Below are 15,852 nucleotides of genomic sequence, written 5' to 3'. Positions count from 1 at the left end.
GACCCTTTGTCACTTAGCCGCGTTTTAGTTAGTGGACGGAAGATATTAGGAAAAGCTTTGGCGTTACTACGAAGTTCGCTGGGGGTGAATAAAGAATTTTGCGGCCTATATTGTTCGTAGAAATACTTATTTAGGGCATTTTAACAAGATTCTGTGTGTAGAGTAGAATAATACCTGGCGGAGTTCCTCCTCAGCCGAGTCGAGTTGCTGACGCCAGAATGCGTCGGCTGGTTCGCCCGGCCACTCGTCCTCTATACTGTTCCCACCATCCTCTATAAAACGAAACATTGTGTTGTAGATATCGTCATAGTGTAAAGTCGTAAGAGCACTACAACAACAAAACATGTTACTAAACGCACGAGTAACTAATACTTTTTAATTTACGTGAATTTCAAAGAAACCATGAACATATTTGTCTCCTAGTGCGGATAATGCTCCAAGGGGTACCTCAGTCAATTTAATTCAATATTATAAACTAGAAGGTTTTAATAGACAGTGATTTAGGACTTAGGAGGTAGGCTCTATTATACGACAGGGAACTTTCCATCCCAGATATAACGAAGTATGGTAATGGCTCCTTTTATAACTAGGCTCTTTGCGAATACAAAATATGAATACCTCTAAGTTTGTATTGTCATTTAAAAGGTAACATTGAAAACATAACTGCTGAAGACGCATTAATCTTGAAAACGGCTAAGAAAAAAATTACATAAAATGTTATTAATAGTGAAAATGTTATAAGTACTAATAAATCACTCACTCAAATTAGTCATGCGTTGATTGTTAATGGGTTAGCATAGAAGTCATGCCATCTAATTAAATAAGCAGGCACACAGCAATTACTGCGTTTTTGTTCAGGTCTATCTGGATCGGGAAGGCGTCCGTATTTCTCTTCGAGGCGGCTTAGTAGCTCCGTGTCATCAACGTCGGAAATTTCTTCTTCTTCCTCAAGTTCCTCTTCAAGACGTTCATCGTCTATGATTTCAACGTCATCAGGAACATCTTCGTCGTCACCGTCATCAATATCTTCATTACCAGCATTTTGTTGAATTTTAGTATCTTGAACGTCGGTTTTAACTGCTAAACTTTTTGGTGTTTCCTTTTCTTTTACTATCTCCTCTTCTACAACTTCCTCGTCGCTGTATAGTTCTTTATCTTCATCTTGTGGTTCCTCGATTTCTTCAATTTCCTCTACGGTTTCCTAGAAATATTTATTGGAATAGCATTCCACGGGACAATGAAGTTACAGCATACTCTTGAGAAACAAAGGGCTAATACCATACACAAACTGTATATGATAGGTACAGTGGAATAGTTGCCAAACTGACAGGGGTGTTCGGCAGCACGATTATGATAAATTATAGAATTATCTAAAAACACATTTGGTGATGTGTATAAAATTTCTTACTATTATGTAACAGGCTTTTAAAAAGTGTGCAAGACCCAATATAGTAAAAGGTAAATATGAAACTATATACATTTCATTAAGGTGTATAATGTTTAGTCTACTTACTTCGGGTTCGTCATGTTCTTCTTCTTTACTCGGTTGTTTCTTTGGTGGTGATTTTAACAAAGGAGTTACTTTTTTCACTTCAACGATTGGTTTCGATGTTTGTTGCTCTACCTTTCTTGAAACAACTGAATTGAAAAGTTATTATTATTTTATTTACTTGTAACGGGTGTTTTTAATTTATTATAAAAAATACCGTTCTAACAAAAAAAATATATACAATCACGTTTTGTATGATTAAGTATCAAACTTTTATCACAGCACATCGATTTTTTAACACTGTTCTCGCAAAAAAGACGTCAACAATTGATAACGTGCCAAAAACTTAACAAATTATAATTATTGCTTTATCAAATATGTAATGCAATGCGCAGTTTACTTGTAAGTTTTAACTCAAGTCCAATTGAAATAAAACGTGAAAATATCCTACCAGTTTCTGGTTCTTCCGGTATAAGTGTCATTCTTCGATCAATGACAGGTGTTTCTTCTCTAGTCGATGATTCACTCTCAGGGACATCTGTTTGGGATTGATTCTTATAAAATACTAAGGTTTGTGCAGTCGTACTTACATCTAACTAAAAGTGATTAGGTTGAATTCTGATGAATAATATTTTAAATACATTTCAATAAGTGTGTATTAATTTGCGATAAAGTGAGTGACATATTGTGAGATTGTATTTCGCTTCAGGTCTGAGCTCTATTCAAATCTTCGTGTCGCCACATCACGTGTGGCCTAGTGTCGCGCGTTTATGGATTATAAAGTATACATAGTATAGACATTGACCTTTATTGGTAGGTCAATGAGTATAGACGACATTTTTAATGTCACATCAATTTACTACTGTTTCAGTCAACTGCATACTGACTAATTCGGTATATAAAATAGCAGACGACAAACTTATTTCTTCATCGTCGCAGATGGTTCGTGACCCTTATCGCGGAAGCGTTGGTTTTGAGCAAATATTATTGCTATGACGAATATGATTGTTAGTGACCTGGTTCTAAAGCGCTACGCAAATGACGTTATTGTTTGTACGCGGAGGTATAGAATCCTATTAGTATAGGATTTCACAGTTCAGCGCACAAGAAATAACGTCGTTTGCGCAGCGCTAGTGTACGCACCGCGGGCAGTGGCGCGGCGCACGACGGCGTGCGTGGCCACCAGAAGAGCGCCGCCTATGGTCAGCTTCAGCCACACTGCAACATACGTGCCATTTTTAATACGGCACATACGGACTGTTTACGGATCCACCGATTTTACTTGATTTCTAGTTTTATTTTGTCGATTCATTTTACTTCCAAGTTCAAAATAAAATTACTTTCCGGAGCAAAAATTAGCATCGTCGATAGAAAACGAAATATTTTATATCATAGTAGAAAATGTAATCTTTTTCGAATTTTTATCATCACGGATGCCTTTCTTGTCAAAGTTTCCGCTCCAATTAGAATGTTATATTATTATTTTATTACATTTATTTATTATTACACCCAACTAGATGCGTGATCTAATTAGGCATACCTGCAGTAAATATAACCAACAGATTTAATGTGTACATGTGGGTATGTGACGAATAGTTCAATATCATCCCTAGAGTTCTGAAAAGGCTTTGAAGCTAACGTGTAGGAAGCAAAAGGGCCGAAATAAAAGAAATTAAGACGTCAAATATTTATTCATACAACAAATTATTTATTAAAATGAATATAGGGACTAGTAGCACTCACGGTTAGCTAGTTAAACGTTAGTGTTATTTTTTTTAGTACAATAATTAGTAAAAAATAAAAATGTTAAAACAGGTTACAGCGAAAGTTATGAATTCTAGAACGGTCAGTATTCGACATGCTTTATAAGTAATTCGTATAGTATAGGTCTACCAGAATTTCATGACATAATGAGAATTCTTCACTTCTCTTCTGTGTCATAACAACAACCACATTGTATATAATAAAAAAATTAATTAATTAATTTTTATGGACAACAGTGTATATTGTTATTTGACCATGTCGTCTATTTAACGAATATGGTCATTCCGATATCTAGTCGTTTTGCTACCAAGTCATTGTAAGTTTTTTTCTTCTTCTACAGAGATGGCCGTTTTGCGATCTAGTCCTTATGCTGATCAGGTCATTTTGAAGATATAGTCATTATGATACCGGCCCTCACTCTTGATCAAAAAGTGGACTATGTCAAATTTGTTTTTACAAAAAAGACCCCAGACGCTCCATACAGCGGTCGAAAATTATGTACCTACTACTACTACTACATACAGCAAGGCGCTATCTGCACACGCGCAAATGTGTGCGTGAAGGGGCAGGGTTACCCATCACTTGCTCGTACTATTTATTACGTTACGTGGTCACAGCGGCAATCTGTTATCTATATTTCTATTATAGAATCCTAATAAATACACATGTTCATTACGTATTTATATCGATATAATATTATATTTTTCATTAATTCACTAACTATAAAAAGAATATTGAAGATTTATTTTAAAAATATATTAAAAGCACTTAAAATGTTATATTTTGTACAGGTACCTTTAAATAAGGTAACCAAAGTATTTGAAATTGCGTGTCCGAGTTTATCATTACCTAGTTAATAGTTAGGTATATTCACTACGTAATATTTTATCGGTAATACAAATTGAAAATTCGAGAACCCTTCTCTAGCTCACGAAGTTATGGCGTCTTATTATATTGATATAACAAATCTGTATTATATATTACTCTGCAATAAAGAAAACAATAACTGAAATGGTCTCAGACATAAGATTTTTTACTTATTTCGTTTCATCTTTCATCTTTCTTTTTATCCCGTTTAGATGATTATAAACAGCCGTACATAGCACAATTCACGATCATTATAAATAGTAACGTAAAATGATGTTATATATTAACGTACAAATTTCGTAATGAAAAAATGAAAACTATATTCAAATATCAAAGCCGTCTTAGAACGAAAACGGCTCGCCAACGGCCTTGTTCTCGTTCAGTCAATGTGACCGTCAATGTGCGGCGCGTGGTGCGGTATCTAAAGCTAGGGAGGGGCGGAGAGTGTCCGTTCTCATTACTTATTTGTTCTCTGCTAATGGTTCTAAGACAGGTACAGTTTTCCTTTATCTCCTATTGTTTCGGATTTACCCATATTGTCCCAGTTCAAAAAAACACTGTATATTGAAATGATTGAAGTTCTTTAGGAGCCCCATAATCGCAATTATTATTAAATATAGTAAAAACAGTTAAGGTTCTATTTTTAGATATAGGATAGAGGAATAACGATTTTTATTTAAAAAAAAAATTAAAAAAAAATAGGTAAGTAAATTACTATAAAGAAAAGATTGTTTTAGTATAACAATTTTTAAAACTACACAGCTATGATTGGATCACCAAATCTTATCCTATTTCAATTTACTCTGAGGTCCAAAAGTGCGTTCAAAAAACTTGATTTATTTAATCGCTGTTTATTTCATATTAAAATGATGAGATTAACTACGTTGTCCTGTTACCTGAACGAAAATACTGTTTCTGTAGATAAATAATTTCGGTTGCAAAACACCGGAAAAAAAATCGAAGTAGTCGTCAATCAACATAATGCCACACTAACAAAGTAGGAAGATTGTAATATAAGAAACAAAATATAAAAAAATTAAAATTTATAAAGGCAGTAGCTGGTGCCCGCGACTTCGCCTGTGTGGAATAATGCGAGTACCTATTAACTAACAACAAACACACAAACAAAGTTTACAACTTTTTTTGTGACGAAAAGTATGTCCTTCGCCTAGGTGCCACTTATTTCTACACAAAAATTTATTAAATTTGGTTCCGCAGTTAGGCGCGAAAACGTAACAAGAGTTACTTTCGCATTTATAATAGTTTGGACGATAAATACAATTTAAAAAAAAATCTTTTTCTATGTGTCAGATGTTAAAAACTCACAACTGTTAATATTTTTTTATTCCAACTGTTTCTTTCAAATTCAGCGTTTCTGATATTATTTTTTACTTTTCTCATTTTTCGTAAGATTCTGCAAGACCTATAATCGAATTTTTTAAATCTGTCATACAGTTTTAAAGGCGCTATCACGTACATTCAAGGGCAAAAATATGAATCTAATTACGCCATCGAGGTATTTCTATTACTAACGAATATACATTTATTAAAGAAAAGTGGTTACGTATTGTTCAATACCTTAATACAAATATGGTTTTAATAAATAAGTACATAACTTTTGCCACTGACTGTACCAAGCGTGAAAAAAAATTAAATAATTCTAAAGTAATTAAGGTCACGACGACATTTCTATAATTTTGACATATCTATACTTCAAACAAAAAAATTACAGCATTGAGGTCGCAGGCAAGCGCACAAATTTAGTTCATTCTTGGGACCGCATGGGGCACTAGACCATTTTGCGCAGTTGCATTCAACACTAAATTCATGGTGTACTCTCCGACGTGTGTCGTGTCTATAATAGCCATTAATAGCAGCAGTAATCATGATATAGTCGGTAATACGCTACGGAAATTCAATACGTCAAAATTATATAAGTGTGTACCCGACATTACGTCATCGTTAGCATTAGACGAAATTCTATTACAAAAATCTAAGCATCGCAAAAATATTAGGAAAATTTACTTACTGTGAGAAGATTTCTCCTCTTCCTTTCTCAGCTCCTCTTGTTGTTTCTCGTATTCTTCTTCCTCTTCCAGGGTGTCCGGAGGCCTTTCGCTGGATACTTCATCTTCTTCCACCTGAATAACAAAGACGTTACTTCATAGATATGGCAATGTTTTTTGACTTCTCAAATTGGTTAATAAGCAATTTTTGGTTTCATAGGTTATGTACCTATACAGGCACAAAGAAACCCTTGTGGTGAGTCTTCAATGTACGTTCGCACTTTCTATGTCAAGGCTGATTCTCAGAAACTACCGTTGCTATTTTGGTCGTGCCATCGAGTGGTTACTTGGCATTGATTTTATTTAAATAAAAACAAAAGTAGAATAACGACAATTGGGAGTCACATAATCTAGACTTATAGTTTATAGTCTCCATTCTGTATGCTCTATTTTCTCTATCTCACTGTTTGCATTTTTTGGCATCTAGAACATAGATTTCAAAAAATTGGTAAACAAGCGTTATCAGTTCAGGGGTCAACAGTCACTAGTAAGCTTTAAAAAGAGATTAGCTACCTCAACAAAAGGCTTTCCCGCAGGTGCACTGATTCGCTCGACAATCGGTGGTGGTTCGTCGGCGTCAAGGAAATCATTGTCTACGTCATCAGCTTCATCTGTATTGTCAGGTTCATCGGGATCGTCAGCTTCGTCTTCGTTGTCTGATGAATTAATAAATTATAATATGATATATCATACACCAAAGAAAACAAAATAGTGACAGATTATGCTACATTTCAGTCACTACTTTACTATTGTCTATTTCTCTAAATCGAGGACTACAGGGTATCAAATTGGCACTTGGCTTTATATTCTTAGTAATTAAATATAGTAATAATAAAAAAAAAATTAGCACATCTACCTGACAATATCCTTATGTTACACTAAAAAAGTTCTGTAGTTGGTAGAAAGGTTGTAAGACGCCACCAGGCAAGCCACACAAGTTTTCTTAAAGCTTTCGGTCTATGACTAGACTGGCTATGGATATAACTTGTAGGGCTAGCACAACAGGGTGCGACTTGCGCGAGATCGACACAAAGCGCGAGATATTGCTATTCTCGGATAGAGGTATCCCGCTTTATGTTGTGCTAGCCCTACTGATGAACTTTAAGGGTCGTATTCCAGAACTCTACTCAATGCTCAAGTAAGGATCTGAGTATGATTTCAAGCACTGGAAATACGACCCTAATGGCAAGGACTTGAGTATGATTTCGAGTGCTTTAAACCATACTCAAATCCTGACTTGAGCATTGAGTAGAGTTCTAGAATACGACCCTTTGTCTGCTTTATGCCAAAAACACAAAATGCCAAACGGACTGAATGTCAGATTAGCAAAATGCCAGATTCTGAAAATACCAAATGTCGCAGCTAGGAACAGGACTCCCTCGTCATGACGCACGAACTAATGTCCAGTATTGGACGTCATTCGTCTGAAACAATGAAGCGAGGTCCTGACGAATTATTTATTATAAAACAAAATGACAGGATCAGTTATTTAGTAGTTAAAGGAAACTACATTTTGTTTTAAATAAATAAATAAAACATTAGAACTTCGCTTCGTTATTTCAGACGAATGACGTCCTCTACTGGCATCTACATCAGAGCCTATGTCGATGACTACTGGACATTAGTTCGTGCGTCAGGAGGAGGGAGGCCTGTTCCAGGCAGCCACATTATGCATTTTGAGAACCTGGCATCCTGAGAATCTAGCATTTTGCTCATCTGGCATTCTGCTAATCTGGCATAAAGCTACAAAACGGAAATGACGACATTCCTGTCATAAGAACAACTACTTTCATCCTACGACGGACATAAAATTTTTACTTTTAAAACAAAACTGCATCAGCTATTTAACTATTATTCATTCTATAAGTCCTAAAACAAAAGTTATTGGTTTTAATTACATATATGTTGGGTTAAAAGGTTTCATGAATGTAGTAAAAACTAACCATCTTTTTGGCTATCATCGTCATCCTCCTCCGGCAATGCAGGTAACTCGATAGAAATAGGTTCATCAGATGGTTCTTGTTCTATCTTCTCCACATCTATTTCTTCATCTTCATCATCGCCTTCTTCATCATGTTCGTCTTCATCCTAAAAATATTAATTTTGTTTAAACAATGAAAGAAGTGCCAGCCAGCCAGTACTATTGACTGACATTAAGACACATTTTCAAAGCATGTATTTTTTGTCCTATAAAATTTTCAAGCCTGTAGAAAAACATAAAACGTCAGTGGTGCTATACAGCAGTTATTATACACACAACATGTACAAAAACAGCTCGAAGAGATAGCTGTGTCATTTTTCTATGAAAAATATTGTTAGCGTTATTGTAATCTATGTTTTCTTGGGTTAGTAATTTAATTGTTTTGATAGTATTTGCCTCGAATAATCAGCTCGATAATTAATGAATTGTAATCTTTCCATAGAAACAACAATTACCATTTCAAAATTTAAAGAAAGATGGCGAAAGCTGCCCCAATAACGACGAAGAGCCGTTCATGAACTTTGCTATTATAATTTTGCGTTTTAGTTTATGCCTAGTTATCAACATATTTTTGTATATTTTTAGAAATCGGGAATAAAAAATTTGTAAAACATTGTATTTTAGAACAGATGCAAGAACACAACGCAATTGATTCAGTTAGACCGTAGATTGGGTAACGTTCTTGTACGTACGTTTCATTTTAACCATGATTGAATGTTTACCTACCTGAACTATTGGTTATAGTACACAATTAAAACATTAAAGCTATGAAATACTTAACGAAATAATCAATTAAACAGTAATGATATAAAGCAAAGAATAAAAAACAATAGCGACAAAAATATTTAGACAATATTAAATGAGAGATAATGAAAGTTGCAAAGGAAGGTTTTGATAAGAGACCTCTTGCCAATGTCAATGTCACATTGTTATTGAGAACAGTGTGATCATTTGTGGCAGATTTCTGTCATTTGGGCGGGTTTAATTTTTATTCATTTTCATTGCTGCACAACACGACAAGTTATATTAAATGTGGCAGAGTTTGGCAGATTAGGGAATATTCGGGAAGTTCTATATTATTTTTGGGAACAAACTGGAAACTTGATGTTTTCTGCTACAACGAATATACAACTGAAGCGAAATATAGGATAATGTCACATAGGTCGCACTATAAGTTTCCGGAACTGGCCACTTATGTAAACAATGTTAAAAAAGTAATTACAACATTTGAAAATGGAACTATTTGGCTGTAGAATACAGTTAGTTTCATCTGTCACTTGTTTTTACTTTGTGGCGTCATTTTAGAAATTGGTTGTCTACATCACCACGGATTTAACTCATGAAAATTTTCGTAGTATGATTTTCTACGACTTTAAGTGTAATTTAACAGCTCAGCGGAGCTTCGCTCGGCTTCAAAACTGCTTTTGGCGATGAAGCACCATGCAAGACGACTATTTATAGCTGGTTTGCAGAATTCAAACGTGGTCGTATGAATCTCAATGAAGAATTTCGTGATAGTCGCCCGTCCTCTGCTGTGAACAACAAAAATATCGATGCTGTGCGCCGTATGATCAAAACAGACAGGCACGTGATATACCATGAGATTCGGGCATCTTTAGGCATAGGCATGAGTCAAATACAATCAATACTACACAAACATTTGGGTGTGAAAAAGCTGTGCTCCACACAATCTGACTGAGGCTAAAAAAACGGATCGCGACACTTGGTGCAATACCATGCTTACCAGAATCAACGAAGGGGCGTCAAATTTGGTGTGGAACATAGTAACAGGTGACGAAGCATGGATTTATAGTTACGATCCCAAAACAAAGCAGCAATCGAGCATATGGGTCTTTCGAGATGAGTCGAAACCAACCAAAGTGGCACGCGTGCAAAGTGCCTCGAAGCGGATGATTGCTTCTTTTTTTAATAAAACTGGACACGTGCCTACTGTTTCTTTGGAGGATCGTTGTACCGTGAATAGTGATTGGTACGTGAACAGTGTTTGCCGGCAGTTATTGACAAACTCCATAGAAATAACCGTAAACGCCGTATCATCTTGCACCACTATAATGCCAGTTCTCACACGGCCAGACAGACAAAGGAATTTTTGAAAGTGAACAACGTTAACCTTATGAGCCATCCCGCGTACAGCCCCGACCTGGCACCTTGTGACTTTTATTTATTTCCAAAAATTAAGAACCAGTTACGCGGTCAACGATTTTCATCACCTGAAGAGGCTGTCGAAGAGTATGAAAAATATGTTTCAGAGATTGTCACGGAGAAGTGGCATAAATGTTTTCAAAATTGGTTCTTTCGTATGAAAAAGTGCATTAACGCTAACTAAGAATATTTTGAGGAACAATAAATTAATTTCTGACCATTTATAGTATATTTTTCTTATTCATTCCGGAAACTTATAGTGCGCCCCACGTATAAACATAACCTATATCAAGTTTACAACCGCAGCATCTACAGGCTGTACTCAATTAGCTTTGTTGATGCTTTGATAATGAATCACAAGTATTGATAGGTCTCCTTAATGCACGTCGTCAAAAATACTGGGTCACAAAATACACGGGATGTCGCCATCCTTCTTTTGTACATGTAGTACTTGGGGGGATTTAGCACCTCTTTACTAAACAAGTAGTTCATGTAACAGTTGCGATTCACTGTTCGAACACAATACAATTTAAAGAGGTTTCACTGAACTGATCCAATCTGGGTGTTCAGGTTGGTGCCCTTAGATATAATTGCCTTAACTTATGCTAAGATCTTCAAGAAATTCTTAGTTTGTGACCGGCTCACTGGCTGGCATATTCTAATACATAAAGGACGAGTTACCTATATGAAAAAAAGTGTTACTTAAAAGACAATGTAAAGGCGCAGAATCCTGGAACTGGATAGACACTACAGTGTACTATAGTAGTAAATTTGCAAAGAATTGCGATTGTAAAAAAAACATTAATTATCAGTTTTTGGCTGTAGAATATTCTGAACGAATTTAAAGTTAATAAGCTGAAATTGTTTATGTAAATTTACGAGCAGCTACCAAACGTACTAAAAAGATACTCAAAAATTCTAACTGTAAACAGTTTTTCAAGCAGTTAAATAGAATCAATTGTTAGTGCCAATCAAAGTTCATCAAGTATATTTCACACTTTGGTTATTTCTAATTATCTGGCACCTCATTTTCTAGTGAATCTTCTTGTTCTTCATTTTGTTCGAATTCGTCTTGATCTTCATCAGTTTTTTCGTCGTTATCATCTTTTTGTTCGTCTTCATCATCGTTATCGTCATTTTGTTCGTCTTCATCATCATTATCGCCATATTGATCATTGTTTTCATCAATATCGTTACTTAGATTTTCTTTATCACCATCATTTTCGTCATTATCATCAACGTCATTATTTAAATCTTCGTCATTGTCCTCCTCATCATTTTGTTCGTCATCATCAAAGTTTTGTTCATCGTCTACTTCATCTTCTTCAGCAGTATCATCATCATCACCAATTCCGAAATATTTACTATAGCTGAACCCTCCTTCTTCCTGTTCACCGTGTTAATAATTCCAGATTTAGGGAACATATTTGGAAGTAATTATAAGATGTCAGAAAATACACATAATAATATGAAAATTTAAGATTTTCATATTATTATGTGATCAGGTTGTTTTATTTTTAAAAAGGGACTTTAAAATACAGAGATTGGTTCAGGATCATGAAAATAATATTTTAAAAAAATCCTTCGATCCGGCCGGATTCGAACCAACGTCTTCTAGCATACCGTAACCGACGCTATACCAACTAAGCTGTAAAACCAAATACAAAGGACACGACAACAAGCTCAGAAAAATTCGCGAGGTCCGCTGGTTCGTTCGATCTTTGTATTAATACTTATAACAAACTAGTGGAGTAATTTCACAAAAAATAATTGAATATCAACTCAATAAAAATTTAAAATAATATACTGTTTTGGAGAAATAAAATAATTTGTTTTTTTTATATTAATGATACTGGACCACATCTCAAATAAACAAATATCTGTGTATTGTTCAAATTCACTCTTTAATTATCATGCGAAGCAAGTTCACACAAGTCAGACCTCGTCATCAGCCTGTTCTAAGTCTTGTTCTTCACTTCCTTCATTTTCTTCATGTTCTTCTTCACTTTGTTCATCATCACCATGTTCGTCATGACCGTGAAAGGGATCATGATCATCTTCATCATCATCCTATATCATTTATTTTTAGAGTAAACAAAGTGGTATGGTTAATTTTATATAATTTGAATTTTACTTGATGAATATTCAATGAGTAATGGAGTGATTTTGCTAGATATGAAAGTGAAATAAATAATTGGGAATAACTGTCAACATAAAAAAAAGCATGGCAAACAAAGGATCAAGTAAATATAACAGACAAAACAACAACAGCCTGTGCCAAATAATGACAATTAGTGAAACGTACATGATGTTTCAGTTCAAGTGTATGCTCGTCATGGTGGTCATCATCAGGGGCATCTTCAAGCCAGCCCTCCAGCATACCAGAATACCTTGACTCCACAGCGTTTGCTTCCACTGGAACAAATTACTTGCTTGTAACCTTGTCTTTGTCTCACATACACAAAGACATACATTTCAAAGGTAAATACAAACTTAATGTTTGAACATTCGTACCTTTCGCAAAGGAGTCTCACTTTACATCTGCATCTGCAGACAACCATTGTGGTCAAGTGGCTTGCACACCAGTTTTCATGGTGTCACCATCGTTCAGGTCCGGGGTTCAATCCCCAGATGGGTCAATGTACAAAGTAACTTTTGAATATTGTCTTGGGTCTGGGTGTTTATGTTCCAATTGTTGTTTCCAATTCCCATAACACAAATGATTTACATAGTTACTTACATTAAGATCAGAACAATGTATGGGGTGTTGTCTAGGAACCGAAAGAAAGTGTCTAGTAATGTTGCTGAATGTTAAATGTCACAACAATTTTTATATTCATAACTTTATTTTAAAAAATATAAAACCAACCTCAAAAGTTCATGACAATATATCTATTTGCCAAGTTTTATTGAAATTGGTTGCCAGAAAGTGTGCAAAACTTGATTCATCCCCTGGTTTGCCACCCTTAGAGGTATTTTATTTAAATTTGACCAATACTGAGGTACCCTCTTTCCAACAAAAACAGAATCATCAATATCACGTAACATACACACAAAAAAAAACCGAAATACAGTCAATTGAGAACCTCCTCCTTTTTACAAGTCTATTAAAAATAAAACTATTTTTTCCATAACAAAATTTTGAATTGTGTAGCTTTTGCGAAAACCTAAGAACTCAATAGCAATATAATAATATTGATTCTGATTGTTGTAATTATAATATGCAATAAACAGACCAATATGTCTGTACCTGAGAAGAATTACACTGTAAGCACCATTTTTGTAATTTTATGGGGAAGTGATTTTGTACAACAAACTCAATTAGTTTTATTTCAAGCCATTCTAAATGTTGTACATGCTACATTTCTACACAAAAATCGCGTCCACAGCAAAATTACAAAAATAGCACGTACAGTGTAATGATTCTCAGGTATGGATATTAAATCTTCAAACAAACATAGGTACCAACTCTGTCTTTTATTTAAGTTTAGAGTAACATTACTCTTTTTTCAAATTTGATATCATGAGTTGCCAATATCATAATATTGAAAACTTTCTATAAACTCTGTAGTGTTCATCACAATAATAATTTGGCTTATTCAGCTTTCATTTAATTTTTGCTTTATAAATACCTAATAGATTTTAGTAAATATAAAAAAAATACTGCGACACTATTGTATTTTATGTCCCAACAAGCCTCAACCTATTACTTTGTACCTATATGTTTATCACTTGTGCTACATATAAATTAAAATATATTTAAATTAATAACTTTTTACAAGTCAGCTCAATCAAAATACAGAGTAATTTGTATCATTAAACTATCGAGATTCACCAAACGATACTCACATTCAGATAGTCCTCTGTTCTCCAATATGATCAGTCCAATAAGTGTGATAAGTACAGCCAGCAAAGAGAAGAAAATTATCTTAGCACACCAGTGACCTCCAGTGCCATGGTCATGATGTGAATGCATGAACACATCGCCATCCCCTAACGTTGCCGCGGTCCCACGGGGTTCTTCTATACCCAACTCATCTGAAAACATTAATTTAATGATAAAATTGCAAGATTCGAACTTTATAAATATAATTTTAGTAGGAAATGAGCTATTAGGCTTACCTTTTTTCTTTTTCTTGTCTTTACGTTTTCTTGGCTGTACGTCGCCTGACATGGTTCACGTTCTGGCGCCCCGTAAGCGACAGATACCCACCTTATTGTTTCATAACCCTGGGTAAACAAAAGAAACGATGAACTTGCAATAAAATAGAGTCACGAGCCAAACAAGAATCCAAATGCGCAATTATTATGAATAAAGAAACCTGTGGCGCACGTTGAAATTTTAAAATAACCTACATAACTAAGTATCTCCTGCTTTCTTGAATTTATTTTAGAATTAACCTAAAAATAACCGGCAAAGACAGCTGAGAGGGAGACAGGGACAAGACATGGCGGGAACCTGACGACATTTTGAAATTTTATTGTGTAGGTACTACATACTTTGCTCTGGGAACTATAAAACAATTACTCCAATGATTCCAATAGTAAAAAATCTATCATATACTTATATGCAAAGCACTTTTTTAATAACAAACATTCTATAATAATATTATACCAGAATAATACACATGTAACAAAGTATTCTTTGTCACATTTGGGAAGACAGCTGAGAGGGAGACAGGGACAAGACATGGCGGGAACCTGACAACATTTTGAAATTTCATTGTGTAGGTACTACATACTTTGCTCTGGGAAATTTAAAACAATTTACTCCAATGATTCCAATAGTAAAAAATCTATCATATACTTATGCATAGCACTTTTTTAATAACAAACATTCTATAATAAATTATACCAGAATAATACACGTGTAACAAAGTACTTTTTGTTAACACCTTAGAGTTCGGAAAAAAGTAAAGATAATTAATACATATGTTTACTCGGTTTACTCTATGAACTAGGTGAAAAAAAATGATTTAGTTTTAAAAAATGTGCTACCATATATCATTACATTATAGTTAGGATCATTATATACATATATATGTATAACGCTACAAGTTTAGACTCACTTAGAAAAACAGAACGCATATATGGGCGCGCTTACAAACGCCATCTATGTTCCTTTAGATAAACTGTTTGCAAGAAGGCTTAGAATTCTAAGCAAGAAGGCATGTTTATGCAAACAGGGCGCTGTCGTCTATCGTAGTGTTAAATGATAAGATCTCATTTAATTAAAACGATTATAATTTCTAAAATAATGCGCAAAATCCTAATGGTAAAATTGTTAAATAATAAGTTTGTAATATTGTTATTCTTAACAAGTTTTAATTTTAAAATTAATCGTTAACAAAAACGTAAAGACATTGTATTGACATAAAATTGGCTCCGCAAATCAGAGGTCGGCCAAAAAGATTGGTAATAATTGTGTTGATGTTTTTCCGCGCTTTTTTTTATAACAACCATAATTGTAATAATCGCGGCTCGGCTTTGTAACTGAATTGCATTCATTTTTGTTAATATTA

At 34.5% G+C, this 15,852-nt stretch overlaps 1 protein-coding gene across 3 annotated transcripts in view; it reads right to left on the bottom strand.

Annotated features, from left to right (window-relative positions):
- The window catches only part of LOC113230159 (aspartyl/asparaginyl beta-hydroxylase), a 29,109-nt gene extending 14,332 nt beyond the window's left edge, over positions 1 to 14,777 (bottom strand). For 2 of the 3 annotated variants that reach the window (XM_026463951.1, XM_026463953.1), the window contains exons 1-12: positions 14,687 to 14,777; positions 14,453 to 14,560; positions 14,180 to 14,368; positions 12,636 to 12,745; positions 8,130 to 8,274; positions 6,700 to 6,842; positions 6,150 to 6,261; positions 2,633 to 2,707; positions 1,941 to 2,027; positions 1,514 to 1,638; positions 844 to 1,201; positions 175 to 272 (exon numbers count right to left, since the gene is read on the bottom strand). In XM_026463951.1, the coding sequence (XP_026319736.1) occupies positions 175 to 272; positions 844 to 1,201; positions 1,514 to 1,638; positions 1,941 to 2,027; positions 2,633 to 2,707; positions 6,150 to 6,261; positions 6,700 to 6,842; positions 8,130 to 8,274; positions 12,636 to 12,745; positions 14,180 to 14,368; positions 14,453 to 14,504 (1,494 nt within the window). In that variant the 5' untranslated portion in view covers positions 14,505 to 14,560; positions 14,687 to 14,777. The other variant, XM_026463952.1, reaches the window with a different exon arrangement.
- Positions 14,778 to 15,852: the final 1,075 nt, after the last annotated feature.

The sequence above is a fragment of the Hyposmocoma kahamanoa genome, unplaced genomic scaffold, assembly GCF_003589595.1.
Source record: "Hyposmocoma kahamanoa isolate Upper Pololo Valley unplaced genomic scaffold, ASM358959v1 63, whole genome shotgun sequence".
Lineage (NCBI taxonomy): Eukaryota > Metazoa > Arthropoda > Insecta > Lepidoptera > Cosmopterigidae > Hyposmocoma > Hyposmocoma kahamanoa.
Note: the sequence above shows the minus strand (reverse complement) of the source record. Positions and strands in the feature narration are given on the sequence as shown.